Source organism: Cydia splendana, chromosome 17 (genome assembly GCF_910591565.1).
Source record: "Cydia splendana chromosome 17, ilCydSple1.2, whole genome shotgun sequence".
NCBI lineage: Eukaryota > Metazoa > Arthropoda > Insecta > Lepidoptera > Tortricidae > Cydia > Cydia splendana.
In genome coordinates this window covers 9551350-9567375 of record NC_085976.1, presented here as the reverse complement: position 1 = coordinate 9567375, position 16026 = coordinate 9551350, and the positions used below count along the sequence as shown (strand labels likewise).

At 39.9% G+C, this 16026-nt stretch overlaps 1 protein-coding gene across 1 annotated transcript; it reads left to right on the top strand.

Annotated features, from left to right (window-relative positions):
• The first annotated feature begins 1824 nt into the window (after positions 1–1824).
• On the top strand, positions 1825–15399 carry LOC134798791 (uncharacterized). Its single transcript, XM_063771174.1, has 7 exons — positions 1825–3537; positions 9987–10246; positions 10596–10712; positions 12180–12265; positions 13880–14000; positions 14654–14832; positions 15170–15399. The coding sequence occupies exons 1-7, from the start codon at positions 2586–2588 to the stop codon at positions 15393–15395; spliced, it is 1941 nt and encodes a 646-aa protein (XP_063627244.1). The 5' UTR covers positions 1825–2585; the 3' UTR covers positions 15396–15399.
• The last annotated feature ends 627 nt before the right edge of the window (positions 15400–16026 follow it).

The window sequence follows — 16026 nt, the reverse complement described above, 5'->3', positions numbered from 1 at the left end:
TCTAGAGCCCTTCTCATATATGTAGATGCTTGATAAGATCACATTATAAAAGTTTTAATGAAGTTGATACTTTGCTTAAAATAAGTTTTAGAATAACATAGAAAATTGAAAAAAATAACGAAAAAGGTAAAATTGTAAAATATAAAACAATATTATTACCTATAAATTTTTTCATAGCTTTTATAACATGATCTTATTAAGCATGAATATGAGAAGGGCTCTAGAAAGCGACAGAATTTTACAATAGTTATTTATAGATTTTTTTTCGTTTTCAATAAAGCAGGAAGTTCGAGAAAATTTTGTTAATTAACAATTGCCTTACTTGTTGAAAAAATTACTTTAAGATAAATTTCTACAAGTAGTACATTTGTTGTATTGTTTTAAATACACATATATATTTTTTTAATTTTCAATGAATATTTAATACCTTTAGAATTATATTTAATGTTACGTAATCGCTTTTTCACGCCGCGCGCGTTTCCCGAAAATGAGGAGCGGAGGGCTGCGTTCAGCGTTGAATAAAAAGTATAAATAATGGAGATACAGTTCTGCAACTATGGAATGTTTTATTGGAAATATCCTCCTCTTTTATAATATTATTTTTAGTGTCTTAAATATGAATACTTTTTGAGATATTGGGGAAATAAAAAATATCTACTTTTCCCCCCTTTTTTTGTTTATAACTTTTGATATTTTTTGTGTGCTAATACACGCTTCGAATACATTTTTCTAGGCATCATGACAAAGCTAATGAGGTATCACACGTATTTTTAGGAGTAGTAATATCTCTATTTTTCACCGTTTTCAGTTTCTCGAGCAGACTATTATTCGATTGTAAGAATAAACCTTAAGTAAGATTACCAGAGTTGGATTGATGACTCTTCCTGGTGAGATGAAACCACGAAAATTCTTCTATGATCCAAATCATACGTACTCATTTACCTGGAACAGAAATTAACAATAGTTAGGAAACAAACGCAGACTAAAGTAAGTAGGTACTTGGTCATTATATTCTACGTAACCCTAAAACACGAAACTAACTCTTCCCATACTCTTTCTGTTTTATGGTGATGTTAAAACGTGGCATGTCATGGCCGTGGACTTCTACGAGTGGCCAGCAGCACCCATACTCGTACCAACGGAACCCTAAACTAACTGTATAATATCACAGTATAAAACAAAAAAATAACTAAATGCTGTTTTAACCACAAAAACAATAGTGGGGGTTTTAAGAAGTTTTAAGTGGGGGTTTTTACGGACCCCTAAATTTACAAAAAAACTTTAATTAAGAACTTTTTAAACTTTTACCAACTTTTGGCGCAATTAGCCTAATAATTAAAATGAAAAAAAAAGCCAAAAACCGCTAGGCTAGGAGGTACCCACTGATAAAGTAGGTTAAAGTGCTTACGTAAGCTTGTAATTGCATTATATACCTACCTACGTTCTCTTTACGTTCATAGTATAATACCTAAACATTTGACATCTACTTTTTAGTAGTTGCCATCTCGCTCACACATGCTGGGAATTATTGTTCAAGGAATGCGCGCGTCGGCAAGTCTCGGTACATCTAGTACGTAAAGTTCAAATCTAACACCGCTCCTTACCACGTGCACCTTACCACACTCGATATAAAGTTCATTTTTGATAACTTCGTTGCGTAGGCACAGACTTATCAACAAGCGATCACCCTCCCGAGACTTGATGTGGTGACTACTTTGTAAAAGTACATTCATAAATTTTATTATTACTGAACTAGATAGTTTTGAGGTTTCTCTTGCATTTAAGCGTTGTTTTAGTGTCAAAGTTTTTAATATATATTTTTTAAATTATTTATGTAAGGTTTTTAATGACTTTTAAGCCGTTTTAATCTATAAATAGATTCGTAAATTAAGGAACTAAATGAAAAGACCTTGAGAACAAGTCTCGTGGGGAGTGCCGCTACGTCATCAACGGGAAGTTTTGCAGTTATGTATGACCACCAGCTGGTCCCTGATTGGCCAACAAAGCCTCGACGGCGGCCATTTTGTTGCTTCTGAGTCACCAAAAGGTGAAAAATGTACGGAATTAATCGGCACTCCCCCCGAGACTTCACAACGGTATTGGGCATTTCCCTCGTGAACACAAAATTTGGGTTTCATGTTCCCTACCTACCACAGCGTGGATGAAATAATATTTTTCGGGGGATTGACTTTAAAAAACTTGCCAAATTTTATTTACCTCGATTCTTGAGTCGACGGAAAAGTGGTTTTCAAAAGTTCAACACCCCTAGTTGCGATAAACTCTGTTTTCCAGCACAAGTTCGGTCGGCTGGTGGTCGTCGCTCGGAGACCTTAGTGAACTCAAAGAAATAAAATAGTGCAAGCAGTGTGCGGCTGTGATTTAGTTATTAATGTTATTATCAATACATGTGTATTTTACCTAACTGTCAAAATAATAGTGAAGTGATCAGTGTACGTCGCGGATTGTTTACGTAGATGTTGACTGAGATTTGTCAACGCGGTGCGGCAGGATGTAGCACGAAGTTTTTGCGGGCTTGAAGAGTGGAAAGTGTCCTTTTTATTTAGAGGGATTTACCGGCCGCTAAAATGTCAGAGACGACGATGGTGAAGGTGAAGACCGAGCGGCCCGATGAGGCGGAGATTCGGGAGCTCGCGGCGAAGATGGTGGAGGCGAACAAGGCGAAGGCGCTAGCGGCGTCGGTGGCGGCGGCCCGGCCTGGCCCCGGCGCAATGGGCTCGGCGCCGCCCGGGGCCGGTGGTCAGCTGGGCATCCTCAACTTCCTCACCCGCAAGACCGGCGCGCCGCCCGACACGCGGCCGCCCGTGGACCCCGAAAAGAAGACCCCGGCTCCGGACGAAGCCAGCTGGAAAGGCCATTTCGGCTGGGACATGCTGGGAAAGTGTCACATCCCCTACATCTACCGATCCGGAGAGAAATACGTGGCAGTCAGAATGGTAGAAATTAAATTATTAAACAAGTACCTGAATTACCTTCATGCAGACATTTACTCTTGCACCTGTATAAGGAGTTACTACATAACAGAGATAGAAGCGAGGCTTCTAAACGAAATAAACAGCAGGCATTGTGATGGCCAGTTTGGTAGAGATGCCTTTACACAAAAGGACCTTGTGGTTCGGTTATCAGACGCTTATGAATTTTATAACTTCTTAGATGTATGTTACAATAAGTTACTTAGAGGCACAACAAATAGTAAAGACAAGTGCGGGTTCATCAGAATAAACAAAGAGTCAGTAGTGCCGTACACGGTGAGAGACGGACAGAAGTTTGTGCCCTTGTTTTATTTTGAAGGTGAAACGGACAATCTCAAGTTGAAAGCGGACCAGTTGAAGGGTTGGGACTTGTCGTACCTGAAGTTCTGCTGTAAAGTGCAAGGCATCCGGAATGAACTGTTTGCTAGTGAAACTTGTTCAGTGATAAGCCTGTCAGATATCAAGAGCTACTTCCCGCCGGGGACGGAGTTCGAAGAATACTGGCCAAACAAAGTTGTGGACTCGCAGCTCCTCATTTCTGCTAAAGGTGAGTTACATTTATGTATGTTGATTATTATAATATCTAATAATAACCTTGTTAGGGTAGCATATTATAATAATACCTACTTGCATGTATACAATATATATATATATTTTTTTTCTTTAGCCTATTAGTGTATCCCACTGCTGGGCAAAGGCCTCCCCTCTTTCCCGCCACTTGTCTCTCTCTAATGCACACTCCCGCCACTCCACAGAATGTATGGAGGCAATATTTATGTTTAAATTAAAATTATTTGATGAGTAAATAAATTATAAATAATTCAATCAATAATACTTCAATTATCCTATTAATTTTGTGATAAAATTAATAATTTTAATTCCATACACTGCGGGAACAAGTTGATAAATAAAAAAAAATAATATTATAGGACAATTTTACACTGATCGTGATCAACTTAGTCCCACAGTAAACTCAATAAGGCTTGTGTTGAGGGTACTAGACGACTATATATACAATATACACAATACTTATATACATAGAAAGCATCCATAACTCGAGAACAGAAGTGATGATCACACAAATAAATGCCCCTACCAGGATTCGAACCCGGGACCTCCTGCTTCATAGGCAGGGTCACTACCGACTAGGCTAGGAGGCCGTTAAACCCTCGTTAGATTGATAACTCGAGAAAATATAAAGAAATTAGAACTTCATGTAATTAAATAAATAAATAAATATTATAGGACATTTTTACACAAATTGACTAAGCCCCACGGTAAGCTCAAGAAGGCCTGTGTTGTGGGTACTCAGACAACGATATATATAATATATAAATACTTAAATACATAGAAAACAACCATGACTCAGGAACAAATATCTATATCATCATACAAATAAATGCCCTTACCAGGATTCGAACCCGGGACCGGGACCATCGGGACTTCTATTTTAAATTCAAATGTCTTCAAGTTTATATCTCGTGAAGTCCAGCTATCTGTGAGTGCAGGGTTTAAAGGTTTCTGGGCAATTGTTTTCAAGCCTGAACTCTGTAAATAGACCCAATTTCGATATTCTGTCCTCTCTATCAGTCAACTCAACCTTCATTCCGCCATGCAGCCTTTATTCATTTTAATTAAATTTTTTGTGTGCAAAATTATTTATAATTACTTTGTTAAGTTAATTAAAGTTGCATGAAATAATGTATTAAATTTTAATCTTTGTTTAAATATTTATGCTATGCTCTACATATTGATGTATAATTTATTTGCAATTTATAACAAACAGGTTAACCCCTAGCAGCTAGCAGGTCAATAATGAATGTAAATTTGCATATTTACCTATGCACCAGTTCCCCCATGGTTTATAATGCCTATAAGCTTTTTTTAAAAAAAAAATATGCTATAGCACTGCTCTACATTCGTTTTAAAATTCAAACAGGTGATTTAAAAGCTAGCTTTCCAAAGTATTCATCTCTAAAGAAATAACACACTTCTTGCCTTAACTACAGGAAAAAATTGTCACCAAAACAAACTATCTTCTAAATATCTACTGAAAATGTTTATGGTTCAAAAACTTAACCGTTGTCACAGGCATTAAACTACAATGAAATAATATGGGCAAAGGGTTCGGTCGCCATCTCAGATATATCAGAGAGGACAACGTGTTTCTATGAGATTACACTAAAACAGTTTCTTTCAAATAAAACAAAAACCGGTCAAGTGCAAGTCGGACTCGCGTTCCAAGGGTTCCGTTTACCCAATTTTTAACAATATATTTTTTATGTGGAACGTGAATGAAATGTCTTTAAAAAACCCGTAGGGGCTGGATCAAAAACTAAGTAATTTAGTTCGACTCACGCTTGACTGCACATATCTAATAGGTTTTCCTGTAATCTAATAGGTACAGCTTGGCAAAAAAGAGTAGAAATTCAAAAGTGGCAACACTGTAGTGTCGTCCCTTTCAAACCAATTTATTATATAATAAATTGGTTTGAAAGGGACGACACTACAGTGCTGCCACTTATTAATTTCTACTCTTTTTTGCCAAGCTGTAAAGAACTATTTTGTGTATTTTTTTTCAAAATTTTAGACCCAGTAGTTTCGGCGATAAAGGAGGGGTGCGCGATCCTCGGTGCGCGAGTTAAACGAACTCGCACTTGACCGGTTTTTTCAAATTTGCCGCCTTTATCAACAAAGTTGGCTTGCCAGACTCACTACTAACACTACCATGCCATCGTCGGCAGCTCGACAATATCTTTGCTTTACATCGTAACGCCATCTAGTGAGTTAAAACGGAAGGACGGAAAGTTGACGTCAACAGCGCCATCTACAGCTATGATGAGGAACGCAACTTAGTGAAGAGACTAGGTATATTTGCAGGGCTATTTTAGTTAAAATACTTAAATGTCTTAAATACATAGAAAACATCCGTAGCGAAAAATTAACTATCTGTGATAAATACACAAATAGTGGTCGTACCAGCATTCGAACCCGGGACTCGGGAGATCCTGCTTCGTAGGCAAGCTCGCAAGGCCAATATCGACTAGACCAGGAGGCCGTTAAAGGCATGTACACACCGGATATGTGTGCGTAGACTTGAACGTGCGCGATTTAATACATTTAATATACAGATACTTAGGGTGGTATTCCATCTGTCCAATATCTTGGTCCAATGTCATTGCGTCTCACTCTCTCATTAAGCAAAATGTGAGACAAAATACACATTGGACAGGTGGAATACCACACCGGCTGCGGCTCCAATTTTACCGCACGCGCACGACACCCAGCGTGCTGCCACAGAATAAATAATAGTACTGCCGTACAGAAAGGAAATTTCCTATAAAACCGAAGTTTGACAGCGGTTCAGGGTCGAATCATGCTCTCCCTTTCTAATATAATTATGCATGGCACTATCCCTTTCGGCTATTTAGGGTTGTCAAAATTCAAGCCATTACCTTATCTGTGGTCGTGCACGCAAAGGGACGTCAAATTGTGTCAACCCTAATAATTGCTCGGAGCAATGCTGAGCCGAGCGGAGCCGAGTTTGCCCGAAGGGAGGAGTTTCGCACCCCCGGTGCTGCTGGCCATTAAAGTTTCCCACGCTAAACGGCCGTTACAGACCCTAACGGACAGTGTTGTCAATCCGTCATGACTAAAAGTTTTTATTATCTATTTACCTCAAGTCTAAACCCACCTCAACAGTTGACCCCAAAATAATTGAGAACAAGGCTAAAAGGAAAAAGAAGGTCACTGCACTTTATTAAGCCTCCGTCGCCATTTTGCACGGTTTGTGAGAGATTTTTCCACTTATTAAGGTCAAGACATTATATAATATCTACTCACGGAACAGAATAGGGTTTGTGCACAAATCACGCGAGGCGTTTTCGTCTACTTTTTGACCCCCCTCCCCCTTGGTGATATTTGGTGAGATTTTTGGCCACATAACCTCACGTGTATTTTTTTGAATTTTTTCCATCCGACCGGTAAAGGCCACGCGCTCCAAAATTTCGTAAAATAGACTCGCTATTTTGAAGTGCGGAGTGAAGATTTATGTTTAACGAAACCGAGAAAAAGTATCTATTTACTCATAATTGTAATCACCACGCTTCCACATTGATGCGTAAGGCCTAAGTCTCAGTTATAGGTATTATGTTGACAAGCGCTTTGACCTTCGTTTAAAGGCCTGATCACACTGCCTAAAGACAAGCAAATTTTGCTGCTAACTATACAATAATGTTGAGGAACTTTTTGCAGCGTAATTATAAATCTTTAACACACCTTTATATGCTTGATGGCCCTGATGAGAACGAAGAAAGAAATGTTAGGGCTACACGGCAAATAATAGACACGACGAATATAAGACAGCTGAAAGGGATGCAGTTATCTGTTAGAATAGGATAGTAACATGATTATATTACCGGTGTATACCCTTATATTATAACAGCTGCGTCCCTTTTGGTTTGACTTATACAAGTTATACATATTTTGCGCGAATGTCCTTACAATTCTCTTTAAAGAGGTCATGGACTTGTCCGCTTCAACTTTAGTGATGGATTACGGTTTCTATTACCTAGTTACGAGTATGATGGCTTGCTATCACTTACTGGCCCCTATTTTACCAATGTGACAGTTTAAGTACCTACCTACATAGGGACCGTGCGGATTGGAGGGCCTGCCAACTTGTGGCCTGAATCGGAAACATGTGCACATGTAATATGCCAAAGCAAGTGCTACCATCTACCGTTCTCGTAGGTACGTTTCCTTGTGCATAGCAGGTTCTGCCATCTTGTCTTGCCTCGCGCCAAAAATCTGACGGCTCCTATGCTGCCCCCTATAGTGGCTATAGTTCATGCACGCCCCCTATTGTAGGTTGACAAGTATTGACGGTTACTGTACCATTTCTTACTTCACGTTTTTTGCGATGCGACGGGATAGAATAGGAGGATTTATTCAAATGAAATCATTTTCTGAGCCATAGATCCTAGGGTCTATCGGTTATCCCAATGCCCAGCATTGCAGGCCCTACCCGCTAGGACAACCTCTGGCCTTTTATAGTGTGAATCAAGCGATCTGAGCTAGTTTATACTCAAAGAGTCTCAAGAATACAATACCATCGAGTGGTAAACCACAAATTAGGATAATCCCCTCGTAGTAAAAGCAGATTATAGCCGCCTTGAAATGTTAGTATAGATTAACGACTCTATTTCTTGAAACAATAGACTACAAAATACACTAACTAAATAATGGCTAACCCAACTTTTTTTGCATTTAACAACCATCGACACCTGTCGTGGCTAAGGTGCATGTGACTTTCCAAAAGATTGAATATGATATTATCTTTTTAGACCATTTTAACCCCATTCAACAAGAAATAAGGTTTAGAATTAAATATACATGCAATGTACTTCTAACTTATTTTGTAAGTAAATTGGTTGGCGCCTACGAGAACAAAAGCAGATAATAGGATTGTAATAGAACAATGCCATTGTTAGTACAGGTAAGTGAACAAGCTCAGTTGAAAGAATTTTATCTATACATACCTATCACTCAAATTTTACGATTTATTATTACTTGCATGAATGGCTTGAAAGAGTAAAGGTTCCGTCACACAGGCGCGTTTTCCGGCCGGGCGTGAGCGGAGCGTGAGCGTTTTATATGTAAAAGCGGCGCCGCCCGGAAATGCGCCTGTGTGACGAAGCCTTAAGTAATTTATAGCAGTCTAGAGTTATTTGTTGTAGAAGAGGTGTAAAGTCTATGAAAAACTATGTCCACGAGTTTAAAAGTCGCTAGATGGCGCTATACGGCGCCATGTTTTGTAGTAAGATCAAAGATGGTAACTCAATTGTCAAACGTCAACTTTTGATGATTACCGCAAATTGTGCGGAGCCATGGAGGGCCATCTATATCAGCTGTCAAGTTCGAAGCACGAATGTTTCTTACACTTACCTCTTCTACTATTAATAACTCCTTGGTTATAGTACTTATAGTATAGTATGTTAATGCGTGCATGCAAAATTATAAATACACGAAGTTATGTAACTTACATGTTGATATGATTCGCTGACGATAGATATAATATATTATAATTAATGTTATTCATGCAAGATTTGGTATAGTGTATTGAAAGTACACTTCATTTTATTGTCTCAAGGCCGCCATTGCTCTTGCAAAAAAACTTCGGCATCGCAAAATATTATTTTATATAAACTGACATTGCGAAAATCTTACTACAGACACAGAATAAATAATAGTACTAGGTACAGAAGACTCACTCTCTAACAAAACGCGTCTGTTACGATCAGGACAGATATGGCCGCTAGGTGGCGACAGCGCCACGCGCGGCTTATGGCTAGCCACCAAAATTGGTGTGGAACGGATGTACTTTTAGCTACCTGTAGCAAAGCGACGAAATCGCGGAGTGAGCCACGCCTGCTACAGACAGAGAAACCAGTTAGTTAGTACATCAAATATTTGTACCATCGCCCACACTGTTAACTGTACATCGGTGGACCTTATGCCTTTTGTAATAAGGTCCACCGATGTACAGTTAGGAGTGTTGCTGTTTGTATCAAAGCGTCAAATGATATGATTTACAACCAGTGTAATACTTGCAACGCGGTTTACTAGTCTGATCTGAAGGTGAAGATGTGTCCATGATGTGAAAATGAAGTTTCTTTATCTGCCTCTATCGCTCGACTCCGCAAGTGCGATAGAGAGGCAGATAACGGAACTTCGTTTTCGCGGTAGGCCCAGATCTGGCATATGCGCCGTTAGCGCTCCATTTCCAAATAACACGCGTATTGCACGCGTGCAGCACATCGTAATATGAAACGCCCGCGAGCAGCCTCTTACAAACAACTTGGTGTCGCCAGATCTGAAAGTATCTTTACAAATGTCATAATAGACAAAGACATTTCCCGAAAGAAAGGCGGTCTTACACTTAAATAGAGGTAGTATGTTGGTAATTTGAAATCACATTTACCCTTATTCTTCCAGGTTCAATAGGAAGCGGAGGCCAATGGACACGAGCGCCCCCAGCGCCGCCCCCAGGCGTAGTCGCGCAAGGCGCCGGCGTCGGCCTCTCGGGCGCCTCCACCCGAGGCCGGAGGCCTAACGCTCAGCGCCATGCGCCGTCATCTATGCAGATGCCGCACGCGGGTATATCTGCGGCGGCGGTGCAGGCGTTGGCTAGTGGGTGGAGTCTGCCTGGGACACTCACGCAGGCTCAGACGCAGCAGGTGCTGAGGCTGGCTCAGGTTAGCATTTATTTCTGCAAATGGGAAATTTTTATTATAAAAAGTTTTAACACTCCCCAAAAACCAGGGGACTTGAATGTCCATGGACAACGGAGAGACGAGTGAGCGGTCATAGATTGATTGAACTCAATCGGTTGGCGCCCGGTGCGCGAAATAAAGGTGCCGGCTCTTTCGAAGCCGTACGCAGGCGGCATCCTTCCATAGTATAACTGGTTTAAATTGCTTAGCGACTGTTACTGAAGAAGACGAAAGGTTTAATAAATTTCTTGACTTATTAAATATCGTCAATATTTTCGGGAGTGGGAAAATCTTATTTCAAAAGGCTTTATCACAATCCTTTTGTGTGCAGGCGCAAGTTGCCGCTCAAGCGCAAGCAGCAGCGCGCTACAGCAACGCGGCAATCGCCGCCGCCGCGGCCGCCATGCCGCAGCACCGCGCGCAGCAGCAGCACCAACGAAATGTTCAGGTAGAATATTACAGAAATGTTCAGGTAGAATATTACAATCCTGTCTCTTGCCATAAGTGGGAGCGAGAGGTTGGATCGCGGCGTCTCAATCTCACGCAATGGTCTCGGCCTCGCCACTGCGTAATGTTGTGGCCAAGACGTTAAGGTTTTGCTCCTGACATTGTAAGTTAGGCCAAGATCCGTCCAGTTAGTTATTTCCGAAACGGTTTCAGAGGAATAGGGTCCGTCTTTGAATCATGAAATAGCAGCTTAGATGTCGATGTTTGATGATTGAATTGCGGTTGTAATTCCTAGAATCGACGTCATTTGACGTAATGTGATGACGAATAGATAGTTTTCCAGTGACGTCCGTGTAAAGTAAACGAACGAGGAAAAAAAATAGTTATTTTGTAAAGCAATTAAGTTAAACAATACAAGACACGAAGGCTGAAAAATCAATTAAAATAATAATCTGTTTTGCTTTGTTGAAATCGGTTCAAAAGTATAGTTAAATACTGCCTCCAGACGGTCTTATAATGCGATCTCTTACAGACGACGCAAATTAGAATTATGTAATAGGTTATATAATTTTTTAAATTGTTTTTAATGTTCAAATATTATACAGGAAGATTATTTTAAAAGTTACATAACGCTGTCGCAATCCATGTAGCAATGTCATAAGTTGCGATATTTTCTTTTATCGGTGCTATGTCGTAACTGAGTTCAGGAACCGGAAATGGTAACCGAAAAACGTTTATTTTCGTAACTACTCGCGGTTACGTTGCGTTTCATCCACTACGTTTTTAGGCGGTTTCTCAAACAGTTGTTAGAGCTAATGTGTAATTAGGGAATCGACATCGACGCTATATCGGGTCAGCAACTCAGCAAAGACAAACAAAATTCAAGTCTAAAGTTAAAACTACAAGGTTGTTATTTGGCTGGCAAATAAGAAATGAGCGGCTTAGGCTGTTCCAGATTTGTAACGTCAGGGTTTATTACATTTAAATAAATAAACTATATAAGGGTATCCAATAATAGGGTAAACTGCCTATTTATTGACACCATTGTTCGGTACTAAATAAAAACGTTAGGTGCCTATTTTTTGAAGGATGATCAGTTGATCACCATTACGGCGTGAAAAGAACTTTATCCTAGATGGAGGGCGTGCCAACAAATAGGTACGTTTACCCTATTAAATGTTACTTACATGTGATTATCAGAAATTATGCATCGTCTATCACTCTTTATTTGTTTTTATTATTTTATTTCTGCATGGTAATAATTGTATCAACAATTTCTAGTTTCATTGCACAATGTATTTATTTACTTATAAAACAGTTTACTCCTTTTCCATGTCAAGTAAAAAACTAACTTGTTAGTAAAACATTATTACAACTGAAGTTCCAGTATTTTATTTTAGATCTATTTATTACAACAAACTTTTTTGTAGTCGGTTGAAAATATGTTTGTTTTTATGATTTATTCCAGTTTCCGAACAGTGCAATAACAATGGCGATGGGACAACAACCGCCGCCGCCTCTCGTGAGGAGCACGGCCAACACCTCTACTATGAAGTGAGCATTCTATACATTTATGTAGCGCTACTATACAGGTTGGCTAATAATAACTGCATTCCTGTTGCTAGGGAGGTTTTGGGATTATACTGAGCAACTTTTATTATGGGACCAACCCCGAATACGCGAAAAAAAATACCCTCCCATAGAAAATGGACCAGCCAAAATGTATGAAACAGCCAAATTTTTTTTCGCGATTTCGGGGTTGGTCCCATAGTAAAAGTTGCTCAGTATAATCCTAAAACCTCCCTGGCAACGGGTATGCAGTTATTTTTTAGCCACCCTGTATAGGGACAGCCTGTGTTAATGTGACGGTTGCGTTCTCTCTCACACACTTAGGGCTAAAACTGATTCATGGCACGATATTGAGTACGTACTTATTAAAGATTGTTTAGCTCAAAAAAATAACGATTGAGTTATGCTGTACTTTGGGGCATTATCTATGAAAAGGGACCTTTTTGTCGATGGTGCTTACGCCGCACAGCGTCGCACGGCATTGTATTTATATCGGAGCATCGTCAGTAATGGCGTAAGCGCCATCGACAATAAGGTCCCTTTTCATGGATCAAGCCACATTTAATCTTTATGACTGAGCCCCTTTTTTACAAATGGCTAAGTAATAGGTTTTTTTTTGCTTCAATGACCTAATTACATGTTTAAAGTTTCAACCTTTGTACTTTATACACATCACTTTCATGATAATATATTTACGTCATTCGATTTTATATCGCGCCATGTATGTTTTAGCGCAAGTTATGTAGAGATGAAATGACGCAATCGTACATTTTCTATAAAAAATATCATAAACTTATCCGAATACAATAATAACATGAAAACTCATGTCATATTGCATCATTATAAATACCTACATGATATTATATCATTTGTTTATATTATGATTTATGAGAAATAGACAGAACCTCATTTTATTAATAAACAATAGTGTTTTCAATTTGAATGTCAGATGATTTAGATCTAGACCACAGGCTGTTCTTAAATACTATCCATTCGCCATTGTCTTGACACTGAAATGTCTACAATAGACAAGGTTAATATTTTGTGTTTTTTTTTATTATTATTATTTATAGCACGATCTTTTCTAATGTCATTTGGCAATACGGTTATCTGAATGTCAGAACATGTCTAGAGGTCAAATCCAAAATAGTCGATTCATACTTGGGCGGTAAATATTAATAATGTCTTCTCAAATAGATCAATGTCATTATTTTCAACTAGAAATTATCTCCAATTTTTTTTCTTTAATTCTGTATTTTATGTTGGATTTCGATAACTTTGTCATACTCATATTGCCGAAAGTTGCAAGGTAAATTTTTGACGAAATTTGATAGTCTATATAAAACTCTACTAATGGAATGATATATGGATGGATGGTAAAAGTCCTTTATAATGAACTGACCTACTGAATGACACTCAAAATAGAGGCTAACTTTACTCACTCACTCACACTTCAAGGGAAAAAAAGAAAAGGTTTCTTAGAAGTTATCTTAATCCATCAAAGCAAATCTGTACAGTCGACTTTGAGGACATAATAAATGCCAAAATGCACTAACAAAAATAATCTTAATCATGTTAGTAATAAAGTATAATTTGCAGTGTACCCCCGCAAGTGACCGGGTCGATGAATGGCCACTCAACCTCTCACGCCGTGGACAATCGCAAGCGGCTTACGCCGATAACAGAAATCAGTATTACTGGCAACCATACGCCGTATAAGGTAAGCAAATATGTACAACCATTCAAACTAAAGCCCACAGCGGCACACGCTACGCACAAATTGGTGTATTCCCATTTGTCCCCGCCCCCGTGACCGCCGCCATACAGGAGACGGGGACAAATGGGAATGCTTTATATGACGCGCTTATTCCCATCTGAGCCCGGCAGGGGCGGCAGGGACAAATGGGAATATGTACATCAAAAAATAGATCCGCGTAATTTGCATCTGCGTAAAAATAGCCGTTTTGTCTTATTACCAACGTCGTTAATTTGGTGGGCGGAATGTTCTATTTCGTTGATTGTATAGCTGGTCAAGCAGATCTTGTCAGTAAAAAAAGGCGCGAAATTCAAATTTTCTATGGACGATATCCCTTCGCGCCTACATTTTTCAAATTTGCCGCCTTTTTCTACTGACAAGATCTGCTTGACCAGCTATAGTTTACCAGCGGGTGAGCTATTTTTTTTTCGGCATTTGAAGCTGTCATTTGACAAATAGTTTTATTTTAATTTACTGTAATTTTTATAGCACTGGCCAGAGTATACTAAGAAATAATATTTTTCTGCACTCAAGTCAGCAGTGTCTCCTAATGGCCACAGTCAGCCCTGTTAATGTCTACTCCACACAAAACATTATCAATTTTGTACAATCTACAGGTTCAAAAAGCGCTGGTGGAGAACACAATGGTACCCTGCATCAACGCGAAGCCATACCAGTACACCGAACTGCTGATGACCCTTCCGGACCTGGCCAGCCACTTCTTCCCTCGAGTTCAGCTCGCTACCTGCCGCGCCATGCTTGACGCGCTCGGCCTAACCCTCTACCGGCCCAACTCGTGAGTATATTTGAATATATGTCTCAGATTTTGTTGTGAGTTACACCTCACCTTGGTTAGGCTTCAAGATTAAAGCTTTCTGTAGTAGTAGGAAAACTCATTTCCTCCAGTTATTCTAACTCTTTTTTATATCGGAAGAGTATCATGGTGCGTTTATCTCGGGTTTGAAGGTACAAAGGATCGTCAACACTGTTAACTGACCTTCAAAATGAGGTTCGGATTTACTAACTGAGAGGCCAACTCGGATTAACAAACCATCTGAAAGCCACTTCATAACTTATTTTTTTCGAATGGTGGATAGTCTAAATTGTAACTCACACCTCCCTCTCGTTTCCAGAACGCAACTCCAAGTCCTCCGCAACTCGGGCAAGTGTAAATCCGCCGCCGCCGGCGAGAACGGCATGGCGCTGGTGCAGATCCGCGACGTGATGCAGCACATGCCGCAGTTCAAGTACATGCTGCGCTCGGGGCTGGCGGCCGACGAGCCGCAGCACGCGCCGCGCCCCGCGCACGCGCCGCCCGCGCCCCACGCCCCCCACGCCAAGCGCGCCCGCGCCAACTAGGCCGGGGGGGGGGGGACCCGCGAGGGCCGACACCCATACTTTTGGTTGGATAAAAGGGCCACGGAACGCACTATGACGCCGACCGCTTTACATTTGGTTGGCTTATGTGTGGAGCCGGTAGACACGTCGTTCTATAAAATATCTATGAAAAGGGGCCTCCGCTGACTGATAAGTGCGAATATTTGTCGGACCCGGCTGGACAAAACCAGATTTAGTGGAGCCGTCGTAAAGATACGTCGACTTGAATAATTCTTCTTACCGAAGATTGAAAAGGGCCTCCGTTGACATCAATATATAACAGTTGATATACAAGTTATTTCATAATGGATACCGCATTCACTAAGAAAGGAGCGTGTCATGCATTTGTCTTCTTTTATATACTGAGGAAACAACATTTAGCACAATTATATAAACAAATATGTCAGTACATGAGTCCCGAAATGCATCTAAAAACCTGATGACAGTAAAGTTCTAAACCAATTGACATGAGCAGAGAAAAGAATACATACACAGATTAAACAAAAAGAATTGTAATTGGTTGGGCTGAAGCAGATATGTAAGGGACAGATTTTGGTTTGTCCATCAGAAAATTTTGAGAGTGTATTTGTGTTAATAGCAATAATTTTTCTAA